This window comes from Falco naumanni, chromosome 12 (assembly GCF_017639655.2).
Source record: "Falco naumanni isolate bFalNau1 chromosome 12, bFalNau1.pat, whole genome shotgun sequence".
Taxonomy (NCBI): domain Eukaryota; kingdom Metazoa; phylum Chordata; class Aves; order Falconiformes; family Falconidae; genus Falco; species Falco naumanni.
The window spans coordinates 1,827,877-1,843,262 of record NC_054065.1 but is presented as its reverse complement, the minus strand read 5'-3'; the positions used below and the strand labels follow the sequence as shown (position 1 = coordinate 1,843,262).

Here is a 15,386-nt window from a genome sequence, read left to right as displayed (position 1 = left end):
TCATCTATGGCCTTTTCTTACAAAAGTTTCAGCGAGCAGTTGTGAAATTTTAACACCGGGCAAACTCCACAGAATTTGGGTACGAGCCGGCCTCCAGCCTTCCCCTCGGCAAACCGCTCTCATTAGCGCGGTCAGCGCACGGAGTTTCCCTCACCGGAGGCGCCGCAGTGCGGGACCCGCCTCTGACCGAACTGTCACCTCAGGGTTTTGCCGCCAAATCGCCGGGGAGGGGGAGGGGGGGGGGGCGACATTCCCACAGAACCGCGCTCATTCCCACACCACCGTGCCGACAGGACGCGACCATGAAGGCAGGTAACGAAAAGCGCCTTTAACAGAACAGCCTGCACTCCCCAGGTAACCGGGCGAGCCTTAGGGCGGGGGCATCCTCACAACTTTTGTCCCGTCGGGGACGATGGCGGTGGTGGCAGCGGCCGCCCCTGCACCCTCAGCCGCCGCCACCGCTTCGCTCGGCCCCGCGCGCATGCGCGCCCCGCCACCGCCGCGGCAGCCGCCCCGCACCCCCGAGCCCCTCCTCACCTTGCACCCGCCCGAACACTTCGTAATCCACTGATTTGAGCGCGCCGGAGGCCTTCGCTAGGGCAGACATGGCGAAGGATGAGCAGCCAGGCGCCGGGTGCTACTCTGCAGGCCGCCGCCGAGCGGGGCGCGGACGGCAGCGCGCGAGGCTCAAGCTTCCCGCGCGAGCGGCCGCCTCACGCGGGCCTGCCGCCCCCTCCCTCCGCGGGCGGGAGCGCGGCGCTGAGGGGAGGCACCGCCCGCCACCGCCGCGTTGCGTGTGGGGTGCTCAGCGGCCGGCCGCGTGTCGTGAGGTAGGAATTCAAGGTGTCACTCCCTCATATTTGAGACTAGAAACAATGTTAAGAGAATAAATGTCCGACCGAGACTGTCTTCTCTTTGAGGGCTGGTGCAGTAAGGTGCAGGTGCCCAGCTGGGCTTCCCACCTCAAGCATCCACCACACAGGTAACCAGCCTTTCTCAGGGATTCACAGGAATCATTGAAACAAAGTATTTTCCTGACATGGTATGAGGCAACTGATAAGGTGGAAAGCTGAGTAGTTGAAAGCTAAAACAACAAAAAAACTCTCAACTTTATCTTGGGCATCCTTGTCTGGCCAGGCTCCATGACTGATTTTTCCTCACACCTTGACATTATTTAAGCTTTCACCCAGAATTTTAAAAGCTCATTTCTCTTCCCTGTTCAGTCACTGTGCTGAGGCAAACACCAAGCCAGCAAGGGGCTGGACTCTGCTGGAGCAGCAAGCCTTGGAGATAACGAAGCTCACCTCAAACTATTCACCAAAGCTTCAGCGGTATCTGTGAGTGCTCATGTTTTTATTAGCAAACCCTTCCAGAAGGGTTAGCACGTAACTTCTTAAGTAGATGCTACATGTGCAAAAACACCAGCCAGAAGTTAGTTATGTAGTAGGCCAAATCTCCAACCAAACACCAGAAATATTTTTATCTGGAGTGTTCTATGTCTGCTTGCGGTTTAACTCCACCCCCCCACCCCCCCCATATTTGCTTTTTCTAGAAATACCTAAGTGTCTTCATGCAGAATTGTACACTAGAAACAACATTTAACCCACCTTAGAAAATGAACTCAGCCTTCTCTTACCAACAGATAAAGGCAGATTAACTGTGACTTCACAATAGAAATGAAAAATTTATTTGCTCTCTCCATTAGGCAATTCCTTCCCACACACCACGTCACATCGTAGCAGTAACGCAGCATAACCCAAGTTGTTTACATGTTTGGATCTCAAGACTAGAGGGAGGTTAAAAAAATAAAATTACTTTTCCAAGACACATCAATTAACTAGAGAAACAACCATTCAATTCAGGCAGAACAAACATGCACATAGAAAGCTGCCAGTATCATAAGGAATAGGAACACAATAGGAAAAGTTTCATCATTTTCTTTCCCTATATAATATGGTAAATCAAACCCTTGCCTTTCTCGGGGGTCATACATTTTGCTAGTGTAGAATCAGCACCATTTTGTTTTTAAAGAAGAGGATTCTACAGAAGGAGTAACAGAATGCAGCATAGACTAATATCTCTTGTTATTTGCTGCCATCTATCAGCAGTGAAGAACAAGACAGTTTAAAAAAATTTACAATAGCAGCCTATTTATAGTATAAGGCGTTGTAACACAAGCCTTGAAACTAGAGCTTATTCTGGTACTGATTACACTTTGCTATCTGCAGATTCCAGTACTGGCAATGGCAGCCTTTGTTTATCAGGAGAATCTTTGACCTTTCAAGTGAGTTCTCTCCTTGAGTAGGTCTCCTCACATTTGCACTGGCTCATTCTCAGGATAGGAGTCCATTCCTGTCGCTGTCCTTGACAGCTTCCTGGCTCAGAGATACTCTCATCTCCTGTGTTCCTTTGCTGTTGTCTTTTTTCCAGAAAAATCAATTAAGATTTTTTTATTTGCCATAACAACATTTTGCCACTCTCTCCCTAGGCAGGTCTGAGTTTCCTTATTTCATAACGAGTAGCAGAGATACCGTGCAGAGCCTGAGGAACTCCAGAAGATGATACCACAAAACACCTGATATTTTACAGTCTAAGTAATCAAACAGTGTTCAGTTACCCTGATTAGGAAGGGAGCTTTAGCATACACTATCCACTAATGTAGGCAGTCTGTATGAAATCAATGAATTTCTGAATCCCCCCCTCCCCTTTCAGCTGTTTACTCTAGGGTGGTGATACTGGCCTAAGAAGAATCAGCTGGTTGCACATCCTAAAGCTACAGACAATCATAAAAAATGCTAGAATACCTACATCTCTTAAGGCATAAGATATATTCCTCGATGGTACTGCAGAGGAATGCAAGTGATTACAAACATTTCCTGAAACAAAGCATTGTACCTTTAGGATGAACTTCAGGGTGAACAGAAGATGTAATATCATTAACATCTTCAGCTCATCTGGAGATAAAATACAGAGCCTTTCATACTGCTGCCACCATAGTTACTACCACATGTTGGATTAAGTTTCCTACTCCATAAATAAGGGTGACCTTTTTTATTACTAAAACAAAGCAGCAACAGTCACGATTAATATCTGAGTGAGAAATTCCAGGCTGCAGTGAACTCCAACAATGACAGTGCCAGTTTGCTCAGGCTTTTGCTATGCTTACAGTAATTGCTTTTTTAAGATTAAGCTCCTATTTCACAATACTAATTTAACTTTTTCTTGTCCGATTATTATACATCCTCATGAATTCAAGTATGTGCTAGCCAGCTTGCAGTCTTCTGTCTCTTTTCAGAAGCTGGTTTATGGTTTTACTTTTGATAATAGACTGATTTTCACTCCCAGCACAGCATCATCTAGTAACAATTATTACTGTAACTTAAGCTTGTACAAAGGGCTGCTTTGTTCTGAAAGCTACCTAAAGAAAAGATGCTTTGCTTAGCAACTTTCTTTGCAATTGGGGAAAACTATTGTAGATAGGACCAGTTTCACTACTAGGTCATATGCCTCCGCTCTGTGATTAAGCCTTTAAAAACTCCTCTCAGTAGTTGCTCAAAGTGCAGTTAAGTTTTACCACATTTCTGTTCTTAATCATGGCATAAAGAAAGACTAAAGAGCATTATTATCAGAAAACATCAAAAGCCTGCAATAATTCCATTGCAGCTAGATATCAGGGAATAGCACAAGGTTGACCCTAGCACTTAAATGACCCAATCTCACAGTACCTGAGCAAGGCAGGTAAAGCCAGGAGAAGTAGAAGACCAAAAATACAGCTATAGTGTAGAGACAAAAGTGTATCCAAGAGGCAGGGCTGAAGACAAGACTAAAGACTAGTCTGCCTATGACTCAGAAGCAGATATGATGAGCCCTGAGCTTAAACAGAGCTTCTGGACCAAGGAGCAGAGAGGGTGTGGTAGGATCCAAGGTGAGACTGTTCAGGACAATTAGACCTATTAGTGCCCTTGACATTGACCACTATCAGTAAAAAGGTTTTTTATAAGATTCTATTATTTATTGAGTTTTTGTTTTGGTCATTAAAGCTATTTTGAAATTATAACTTCATTAATTACGCTGTTTGTTCATCTCTGGCACAGAATAGTGGGAAAACCATTAAAGCCTTTTTCTCTTTCAATACCCACTACTCCTGCTTTCTCTCTACGTGGCTGTCACCTCACACCTCCATATCTACTTGATGTTTTCCACTCCTAGAATTACTATCTTTGAACTTCACATGGATGTCCTATCAGGCACATAACCTCACACTTTACTGTCTTAATTCATCCTTCAACTTGTAACTATGCTGCTGGTCTTCTGCACCATTTTAATTTAACATGGCTCCTTCTAAGACATCTCCATGGTTGCATTTCTGCTTTCCTGCTACATTTTTGTAGAGACTCTTGCACAATCTACAAACAATTAACATTCTTGACTTCTCCTTGGAGTTCACCCTTCTTAGCCATCAACTTGTTAGTTGGTATCTTTAGCTATATGTTTTCTTTAGAATTTTTAATACTTGAGTAACTGTCTCAGTTTCATCACTGTTTACCTCAACCAAATTATAAACCTGAGTCATGTGTAAATGGTCCCCAGCTGATTTTCATGAGTGGTTACCCAAACGATACCAAAGCCTCTAGATAAAAGAAGCTACTGCTCCTCTTGCTTGGTTGTTGGTATTACCTAAGGAGCATTACATGCCTAGGAAGAAGGTTATAAGCTATGTAAGTTTAGATTGTTCTTTTTTAGTGTCTTGTTTAAAGTTCTTCCTTTGTGTTTACTTTTTCAAGTAAAGTAATAAGTTTTTTCTCCTTTTTCAGTACCCTTCTTACTCCCTTATATGTTTTCTGCTAAATTTTAGTGGCCTTTCTTTTTTTCTTGCTCCTTCATCACATTTCTTCTAAATTGCATTTGCTCTTATTATTTTATTTCTGAATGGCAATTAAGAGGATTTCCCATTTTGCAGACTTTATTTCAATGCTGTACAAGCTTTTCCAGGGTCTTTATTTTGCAGTCTTTATTTGCATCATATCTAAATACACCAAAACTTTTTGAAGGCTTTTTCTTGACCGACTGGGAAATAAGAGATGGCCTTGCTTCATTCACTTTTTTTTCTCTTTTTTTGCAGATCACTGACTATCAGTAGCTGTTGTCTTTTCTTTAGCACTAAAGCTTGAATGACAAGATAGGCACACAACTGGATTCTTGGAATAGCCTTAGTTTGCTTTCTTCAGTATAAGATATTAAAAAATTTGTTGTAGAGCTACTGAATAGAAATGTTGTAATTGTGCAGAAATAAACAAAAAATAACTTTTATTCCAAGCTTTTATAAAGCTTTGAATATAAAGCTATTATAAGCTTTGACACAAGACAATGAAGTCTTCTTAGCCTGTCAGAAGCTGGTTTTGCTGGTGCTATTACCAATATCTATGAGTCAGCTTATTTAGAGGAAACTAAAAATCAAGTAGAATGGATGTAGAAGTGTCAACTGAAGGAAAAATTAAAGCTTTATATCCCTTTCATGTAGTACATTCATTGAGCGCAGAGAGTCTAAGCACTCTGTCAAAAAGCATAAAAAAAGGGTATATGTTAAGGGAGAGCATCTGGATAGAAGTTAACAAGCAAAAAGCAAAGTACTGTCTGGCAAAAATCAAGCCTTATGTTAATATAGAACAACATATGAGGAGGAAACTGTTTTCTTTAGCTGCATCATAAATGAAAAATTACTTTGTACTGTAGAAATGCAAAACTTGAAGTTGAAGAATATAAATTTTATGAAGTCTCTGGTAATGATCTGCCTGGTAACCTAGAGAAAAATTTTAAGAGGATAGTTGAAAGTACTGCTGCATTTGGTTTTGAAAGAGGATTCGATTACTCTTCTGAAAAAAAAAAAAAACAAAAATGAAAGATTGTTGAATAATAATGTATGAACAAAAAAACCAATTGTTAAAATATTTGTTTGGTGGCTGAGATTACATATGCTATAGATGAACCTACAGTGTACCCATAACACAGGTAGGTGACCTGGTTACCGTGTTTTGTTTTCTGATCCATTTATAATACAAGATCCAAATCCAGCTGATCTGTGTGGGAGGACCTACACACCTGTGCAGAGGCCCACTTAAGCAAGTGGAGTCTTGTGCAGGGGAAGGGTCATGCCCACACAGATCAGATTACGGGACTACAGCCAAGCTTTGTGTGGATGGGACCTAAACTTGTCCCTCTCATGCTTTGAATTCATGGACTGCTTACATAAAGTAACACAAGGTAGATGAGGACATATGAAAGACTGTGAAGCTATCATTTTACTGTGACTAGACCATATTGTGTACTCTTTGTGTTATATTGTGCTTTTTCAAACAGTTATTCTGAGAGCCTACATGTAGAACAACCATGTTCTTGTGCAGCGAATTGCATGGAAGACTGTTTAATTAAAGCCCTGATTCAGTACATCTGTATTCTATCTAGAGCATGAAGAACTATCAACTTTATTTTTCTCTGAAATTAACTTTATTTTTTAAGTTAAACTAGTAATCCCCAGAGTTCTTTTGCTTGTGATCCTATTCACAGTTTGATAATTTTGCTTGACGTAATATATAGATAGGAATACTTAATGAAACTAAACTTCTGTCCGCTTATTGACACTTTTTTATAACTGCCATGTCAAAGTCCTTAGTTTGCTTAACACTCCTCCACATAAAGATCTAAGGCAATAAACCACTAAACCTCCACCAAGAAAACCACATGAAAATAAAGTTCACATTTTTCAGTCTAAATTAAGCTTTAAAAGGTATTTTCAGTGATATATAAAAAGAATCTTCAGGTAAATCAGTTCTAGTTAGTAGTAGTACAATTTTTAATCTGAAAAATAGTAAAAAACTAAACTGCTACATACAAATAAATGCTTGGTATGAGGAAATCGGCCCTGAAAACTTGCGTAATCATTGCAAAGTTCTCTTAAATCATAAAGTGTTGGCAAATAAAACATGAGAATGTGAACTCATGTATCCTACAGCAAAAAAGATCCATCTCAAGCAAAAATATGACTGATAAAGTTATACTATTGAGTTCTAAAGCATAAGAATCAGAGGGTGCAATTTGGGGTGAAGTCTGTCAGTCCTATGCTGGCATGACGGATCAAGTAAGTCTTCACTTCATGATTAAATCTAAACATAAACGCACCTACTGTAATGCCTGCAAGGATTTAAATTCGCTGGGTATGATTTCATTACGGAAGATAAGTATAACTTGTCTTTATAAGCAGTTTGTGAACAAAGGAACAATTTAACCATAATATTTTAATTTTGTGAATCTAAGACCTCAGAGTTTTATGTGAATTAGATTAGATCCTAAACTAACAAACATGGAAAAGCAATTTTATTCAGGAAAAAGTTTATTCTACATGCAACCAGAATGTTAAAATTTTTCAACTTGGCAAACTGCACTTTTGGCGTTGTCTTTATGATCTCTGTTTTACTTGAATTATAACTGGACAGTTTGAAATGTCATACTTCCTGAGGATTTACTGGAGACATCGGTGAGCTCCAAAGGAAAAAAGTGCGAAAGGATTGGGGCTTATTGAAGAAGGGGAGCCCAGGCCATCCTTTTATATGTAGAAGGAGCACATTAGAAGTCTTTAGTCATGTGGTTCGATAGGAAAGCAGAAGGAGCTCTATCTGACGTTTGATTTATGAAATATCCATTCACAGGAAACACGTTGAAATTTGGGGGAAAGTATTGACTGAGATGCTGCTGATAGTTATATTTTCTCTTACGTGATATGCTGAGGAGGAGGTGTGGTTGTTTAAGGCAGTTAGTCCTTTATTCCCATTAAAATATGGGAAATGTAAGCATCACCCTTCCCACAGCCACTTGAACAATGATGTCAGATTTTGTGGAGGATTTAGGGCTCTATGAAAAAGATGTAGGAAAGCACAAAAGAGTGTGGGTTGGTGAAGGGATGGTTTATAATGGAGGTGGGCTGACAGCTATTACATTTTGCAGTTCTGTGAAACTGTTTGATTCATTATCATTAATTGCATTAGCCCACTATTTCTTCTCAAAAGCAACAAAGAGAAACCCTAATTAGTATTTCAGAATATTGAAATGTATTAGTGCAGCTTGTACCATCAGGTATTTCAGTCAAGTCTTGCTGACTTGATTACCGGTTTAATTCTTGGAAATGGGTAACTTCAAAAGTTTAAGTTACAATTTGTGTTGAAATAGATGAGATGATCTATCTACTATTATTACCAGGATATCTGAGAAGCAGTGATGGCTAAGCAACTGGTGTTGATGGAGTGGGGGGGTCAGAATAGCTTCTTAGATTTAACAATAAATATTGTCTTTTTGTAATTTTAATTCAGATGTTCTCTGGAAAAGTGAATAGTCTGTTCCAAACATTTACTTAAGGTTCCCATAATATTGCCTCCTTGAATTGGTACATTGAGTTATTATTTCTGCTAGGAAATTAAATGGTAAATTACTAGCAACAATGAAAACATGTTGATATGCTTGTCTTGCCAAGATAAAAAGAGAGAAAGCACGAAAGGCAGTAATATCCATATTATATATATATTCATAGATATAGATATATCTATGGATATAGTAATATCCACAGATACTGTCTATACTGTAACACATGAAAACTTTTAGATTTTTTCAGGTAGTCTTTCTGTTCTCTAGTCATGGTTCCCTGGTACAGGACCTTGTGCTGGTAAAAGCTGATGAGAATAACAATTCTTTCCTGAAAAAGCCATATTTGTCCGCTCATTGTGTCCATCTGCCTGTATCTTTCTCCAAGTTGGAATTTGTTGGCCAGCTCCAATCAAATGAGGAGAGTATGTTTCAAAGACATTAACTTGTGATGGTGAAATCAGCATCTGGATGAAGAAAGACACTCTTTTGCCTCTGAAGGGTGGGATGATCTTTAAGGTCCCTTCCAACCCAAACCATTCTATGAAGCTCTAGAAACACTTACATTATCTGGATGCAGCAGGCAGACCTACTGCATGCCAAAGGTAATGAAACAGACCCCTACAGTGGGGTCTTGTGTGCCCTTTCTTTTGTGCTAACTTGGCAGGGTTTATGCTTAGATAAAAAGGTTGCTGCTGTTGGACCCAAACTTCTATCCATTCCTACCTTGATGCCATCTTCCCAATCCAGCCTAGTAAAAGCAGTAGTTGCCCTGGTAAAACAAGAGGAATCGGCATGATTTTTGCTATAAAAATTCATTTTTTGAATCAACTTGAATGCTTTTGAGAAATCAGTGATTATGTGGAATGGTTGATAGAGTGTTTATTGCCAAATTCTATATTAGGTTACTGTGGACAATAAAAGCAAGCGACATTGTGAAGAATCACAGAAGTATCTCAGTAAATGACTGGGCATTAAAAAGTCAGACTAAATTTCGTGTTATTAATGTGCAGAGCAAAAGCACATCAAACTGTGCAAGCAGGGCAGCAGTTTCTAGATGAGCCACTTATTATTCAAGAAAGAGATTCTGGAATTGTTGTGAACAGTTTTATAAGATCAGTGTAATGTTCAGGGGATGTCAAGAAGAGCTCTTAGGAGAAGAATGTTAACAGGGAACAAAACAGAAGATACCCTCAGGTCACTGTGCAGAGCCTGGCTGCAGCAAATATCCTGCTCTAGCTGTTCCTCACCTCAAAAACAAAAGAAAAGGTAACAGACAAAATCAGTAAGGATGGTCTGAAGCCTGGAACAGCTTCATATGAGGGACAGTTAAATAGACTAATATTCTCCTGTGTCTTCTTGAGACAGAAGAGTATTAGTTTGTCTAGCAGAGGATACCACACAGGTCTGTAGAACCCTACATGGTGAATAGGCCTCAGTATTTCTCACATACACTTGCAGGCATCAAACAAAATTACTGGGTAACAAGTTTGTGACAAACAAAAGGGAGCAACCTTTCACACTGTGCATGAATTGGAAATTGCGGCTGCAGAATATAGAAGCCAAAACATAATGAGCTTAAAAAGCAGATAAATGAGGGGATGAAAAAATAATTTAGCACTATTGAGCACAATGAAATAGCCTGTTATTCAGGATGTCTGCCTGTGAACTGAAGAAAAGGGAAAGTGTACAGAAGGGAAGTGAAATTGTACATGTGTCCAGTTTTTGGTCTTTAGCTCTTAGTTTTAGTCTTGTCACAGGAAACTATTCTTGGATGTTTCCACAGCAAAGACTGAGGCCAGTCTTCAAGAAAATTAAAGCTTTCCTGGAAATAAGAAAGTTTGTGTGGGCTGGAGAGAGAAAAAGGCACAGAGCTAGGAATCTAATGATAGAAGAAGTGAGTATCCGAGTTAAAAAAAACAAAACAAACAAAAAAAAACCAAACAACAATCCAAAACCAAACAAAACCACACCCAAATCCAAAATGAGGGGACCAGGAGGAGATACTAAACAAAGCAACTCTGATGGTACCAGTCACTCCCTGGGGGAAAAAAAAAAAAAAGATGGGAGAACTGGGGGATGCTGTCCCATGTTTTGTGTAGAGGCAGGATAGCATTAGGTACACAGGACTGATGGTCTTAGCCGGTACAGCTGTTCTCATAGCCTACAGTCTTAAGCGCTGCAGCTGATGTGATGCAGAGGTGTTGTGCTCGGCAGCTGAAGCACATCAAGCCATTGTATCCTCTGTTGGGATCAGAAAGCAATCCCTACTTGGTAACATCTCTGGTATCCCTGACACCATGCCAAATTCCGTTTCCTCCCAACTTCCCATTTCAAAATGCCCTGCTTTTCAGAGGTGTTCATTTGCTGGGGGTAACCAGAGTGACTGACCTGGTTTCCTCTAATATCAGAGCCTGTCAGGCCTCCTGCTGATACCATTCCAGATGCTGATGACCAATCCCATTCTCCGTTTTACCCAGGCAAAGAGGGCTGGAATCTCCAAGGACAACCATGTCTCATCAGACCTTTGAGTGAGCAGATTAATTCATAGCATGGTTACAGGATTTGAGCATGTATTTGGCAAAACCAAGAAAGCATGAATCAGTTTTTGTATTCATCCATTGCAAGTTACTGAAAAAGAAAACACGTGTGTTGTAGATAGCGGTATCACTATCTGAGGAAATAACAGTTAACACCTGCTGTATTAACCTGCAGAGCTCTCATTTGAGACTACAAGCTATCTTTTCTGCTCTTTTTGTTCAAGACAGATTCTCTTTCCCACTTGAGTTTTTTTAAGCCTCCTTAGTTTTTTCACCCAGTTCTTGGTACCTTGCCCAGCAGAAGGGCTTTATACTAAATATGGTTTATTTTTCCACTTATCCTTTAAGTTACAATATACAAGTGTGGCAAAAGTGACTTTTCCCCTCTCCCTGGGGGTTCTCTGTATTTACAGTCCTATTGCGTTCCCTAATTGGAACATTCCTTCTATCCTAAATGGCCTTTTTGGCAGTTACATTTCCAAGGTTGTTATGAAGTGTTAATTTACAGTCATTGTTTCACTTTGAACTCTTCTTAACAGGACACCTGACACAATAATAAAACCCAGCAATTTACAGTTCCTTGAATCGCACTTCTACTCAGCGGGACCTGCGTTGCCATGATCATGCCCCTGACGCAATTATATTTCTTATCCCCATGTTACTAGGGCATAAGCACAGTTTGCCACATTAGACAAAATGAATGCTAGATAGCTCAGAGCTTGTTTCATGTGATCCTCTCAAAAGTTTGTTAATCTGCTGAATGTCTTTGCAATACCCTGTGAGAGAAGCTGCCGCTTTCGAAATGTGCCAAAAAGTCTGCTATGCAGATACAATGCATAAAACCATGCAGCCAGAAGCAAAGTATAAATAATTCTTCAGCAGAAGAGAAAACTGGTTGCTTAAGGGAATATTTAAGTGAGTTTGCCTCTCTTGCAGAATTCATAAATATTTCTGATCCACATGTCGAATCAGTGAATGCACAATCCACCCCAAGAGTTAAAGCCTGAACAACCACCTGAGCTATGGCTGTGATAAACAGAACAGTTATTTGTGCTGAATGCTGCTTGAAACAAGGTTGGAAACCTGAGCAAATATTTTTGGGGGTTTCTTTGATTTATTATGGGTTGGGAAAAGAGACTTCATACTTCTTTCTTTTTTTTAAATAGACATTGCCGATATTTTTTCATAACTGGAAAAAAATGTAAGATCTTACGTTTTCAGCTAATGCCCAGTTCAAAAAGGAAAGACTACAGATATTTTAGGATGAAGAGTATGGTTCACAGGTTCCATCCATCAGTGACACCCAAATGGGCTTTGTAAGCTTTTCTGAAAGAAAGACTTACAGTCTCTTAATGTGAAGAAGCACACTGCTGTGCGTAGTCAATGGTACTACTAGTAAAGTAGGATATTATTAATCAAGTTGGTACTTCACAATTTTTTCCTATTTGGAAGGATAAATCCTGTATAGTTGCCATTTTGCTAACCCAGGAATTGGAAGGAGACTGAAATGAGAGAAATGAATAGACAAACGTGAGAACAGAGAAATGCAGATGAAGATGCAACAGATGCATTTACTGCTGAAAAAAAAAAAAATACCGTTAGCTACTCAAGCACTTGGTGCAAGGTCTGTCACAATTCTGCTTTGGCAAACACAGGGTAGCTGTATGAAACTGCAAAGTCCATAATGAGCAGTCTCTGTGTAAGTGACTGCAGGCTGCCAAGGGACTGTGTTTCCTTGATTTCCTAGAACAGCAGAATCCCTAGAATTGACCTTTGCAAGTTCATTGTTATCACATGCTCCTCTGCAGCTGGTTTCTGTTTGACAAGACAGACAGAAAAACCCATCTCAGTGCCTCAAGAGGGGAAGAAAACAAAAAGAGTAATGTCTCTTTCGCCAGCATTGGCTGCATGTATTTCGTGTCTGAGAAATTATTATTTATTTCAAATAGCAATGAGTAATTTGGAAAGAAATCAGCACTAAGCTCCTATAATGAGCTCAAGTCTATTACTTTTTCTCCCTGCAGGCGCAGTAGTTTCCAGGGATATCTTCAGGAGTTTCAGATATGTAGAGGAAACAGACTATCAAAGCCAGATTCTCTTGTGTGGATTTGGGACAATTTAGCTTTCCAAATCTTAGGCAATAAGACACCTAAAAAGAACAAGTGGAGAAGAAAGAACAATTTTGCTATAAATTAATTTATTTCACCAAGGAGGATTTTGGTTCTCTTCTTGTACAGTGACTCTCCATCCTTGTATGAACAGCAACCCACTAATTCTAGCTGGGAAAGAGAGGAGGCCAAATAATAGCTTGTGAATTGGTATGATTGAGGATGGATTTAACCGCCTGAACTGTCATAAACAGATCCACAAAGAATGTAAAATGAAGGATAGCAATGTTGCACCAACTTGGTCAGCCTTGTCTATGTAGTGAAGTTTTATAAATTATACAGGTGCCCATATTAACGCTTCAGCCCTTTTACATGTGCCTTTTATTTCTGTTCAATATAGGCTTAACTGAGAAACGTTCCACTGATGTTAGAACATGTGTATCTAAACAGGCATTAGAGGAACAGAACAGTACCAGTGTTCGGTGTATGTGCTTTAGGCGATATTGAACCCACCCACCATCCAAGAAACATGTAATAGAGTATTTAGACAGCCTTACTTTAGAGACCTAAAATTAGTTATTCTGAATCATGCTTTAGCAGAACCTATTTTTGTTCCGTACTATACAGGAAGCTATACAAGTTCCTTGGCACCTCATTCAGATGCTGTAATCACTCTTGCCCCCATCCTCCAAATAGATAAGTTCTCTGTAAAATAGAAGTTTATGCAATGGGTAGATTTCTAAGTTGTAGTCTTCTGGCTCATGAAAATTTCATCTATATTTAGGTAAAGCAGTGTTTCTCATATATTTTTTTAAGTAAGGCAAAGGTCACACATCTCCAGATGAGATTTTTCTAACTACAAACCAGCATATGTAAGTTGTTTTTAGAATCAGTGTTTCTGTTTCTTGGACTTAAAACTAGTGATTTAAATTGCATTCACACGCTTCGGAAGGTTGGTTAGACTGACTAATTCTACTGCCATCTTGCTCATTGTTTCTCAAGAAATTAGTAATTGCAGTTAAGTTCCTAGGTGCAGGAGGAGAGACAAACAGCTGTAATTACTGCTCTTCACTGTTTATACCAGACAAGGAACTTCTACTGCCCAAAATCTTTAGAGCAACTCAGTTTCCCAGGGACAGGGGAGTAAACACTTTTGCAGCAGGCTGTAATTACAGGCTCTTCTCATGTCCCATCCTCAAGGGACAGAGCAGATCCTTGCAATGAAAATGCTCTTGTTAGCTGAAAGACTTGCAGCTAGTAATCGCAGATGCTTTTCTTGGGGAAAGGAAGTTACTGCCATCTTGTCTGAAAGGTGGCGAGCAGGATGGCAGCAGCTTCTTGACTCTTTGGCATCTTTCAGTGCCTGCTTTGGGTGACTGACCAATTCAGAAACACAGGGATGAGAGAAAGTCTGATGATCCTCATCACTGACAACTTCAAAATCCAAGCTATTCTTCTTTAGTTTTGTAGTGGGGCTTGTTGAGATATGGGAGGTCATGGACCAGGACAGGTATGGTACAGGTAATATGAAGCTCCTGTTGGATTTGGGTGCTCTTTTCCAAATTGTAAAATATAGAGAAGTCTGTAACTCAGAAAATTACTCAACTTTTAACTTGGGTCCGAAAGGGCAGATGGGTCACTAAGAAAAATGTCTACATAGGAAAAGTAGTTGCTTGAGAGCAACTGTGGTTAAGGTTGAGTGACAAGTTTGCTAAATACTGATGACAGTGGTGGTGTTAGTTGACCTAAGGCAGCAAGCCATCCAGCAAGGGAATGTGTGAACAATGCACAACGTGACTTAAGCCACTGTTAACAGTTGAAATTTCTCATGAATGGAAAGATTGTATTTTTTTCACAACTACAACACTTGGATTCATCAATTCTCAAGATCTGATGCCAAAAACAACAGGTGGCAGCCATATTTGGGTTGCTCTTGATTTATATTCCTCCTACTTAATAAGAGAGGAAAAAGCTGTTGATGCAAGTAGCACAGACGGGTTCCTTGTTATGAAAGCTAGTCCTTCATCATATGACTTGGGAACCAAATGTGCTTTTACACACTGCTGCAGCCAAAACATATTGCAAACTTGAAGAACAAATCTATTTTTGACTCACTTGGCAAAATGTGTAATTTTTTTTCCTTTTAAATAGCAGAATGCCAGCATACTGGGGGGAAAGGATTTTTTTTTAAAGAATTAGTAAATGTAATTAATAATATGCAGAAAATACTTTCAAAGTACAAGTACTATATGTATGCTTACTACTGTAGTTGTGAATGAACTCAGAATCTCCTTTTTCAGGTTTTGAAAATGGGAATCAAGTTTCTGAG

At 39.8% G+C, this 15,386-nt stretch overlaps 1 protein-coding gene and 1 long non-coding RNA gene across 5 annotated transcripts in view; one reads left to right on the top strand and one right to left on the bottom strand.

Annotated features, from left to right (window-relative positions):
• ACYP2 (acylphosphatase 2) overlaps nt 1–747 on the bottom strand; it is a 42,326-nt gene extending 41,579 nt beyond the window's left edge. Inside the window, exon 1 of one of the 4 annotated variants that reach the window (XM_040612230.1) lies at nt 538–747. In XM_040612230.1, coding sequence (XP_040468164.1) covers nt 538–607 — 70 coding nt within the window. In that variant the 5' untranslated portion in view covers nt 608–747. Of the gene's footprint in view, nt 1–21; nt 154–537 lie in introns of those variants that run through there. The other 3 variants (XM_040612232.1, XM_040612231.1, XM_040612229.1) reach the window with 3 other exon arrangements.
• LOC121096348 lies at nt 239–8,543 on the top strand. The gene is made up of 3 exons (XR_005830464.1): nt 239–312; nt 1,224–1,337; nt 5,123–8,543. It is a non-coding gene; the product is annotated as an uncharacterized LOC121096348 (long non-coding RNA).
• Nucleotides 8,544–15,386: the final 6,843 nt, after the last annotated feature.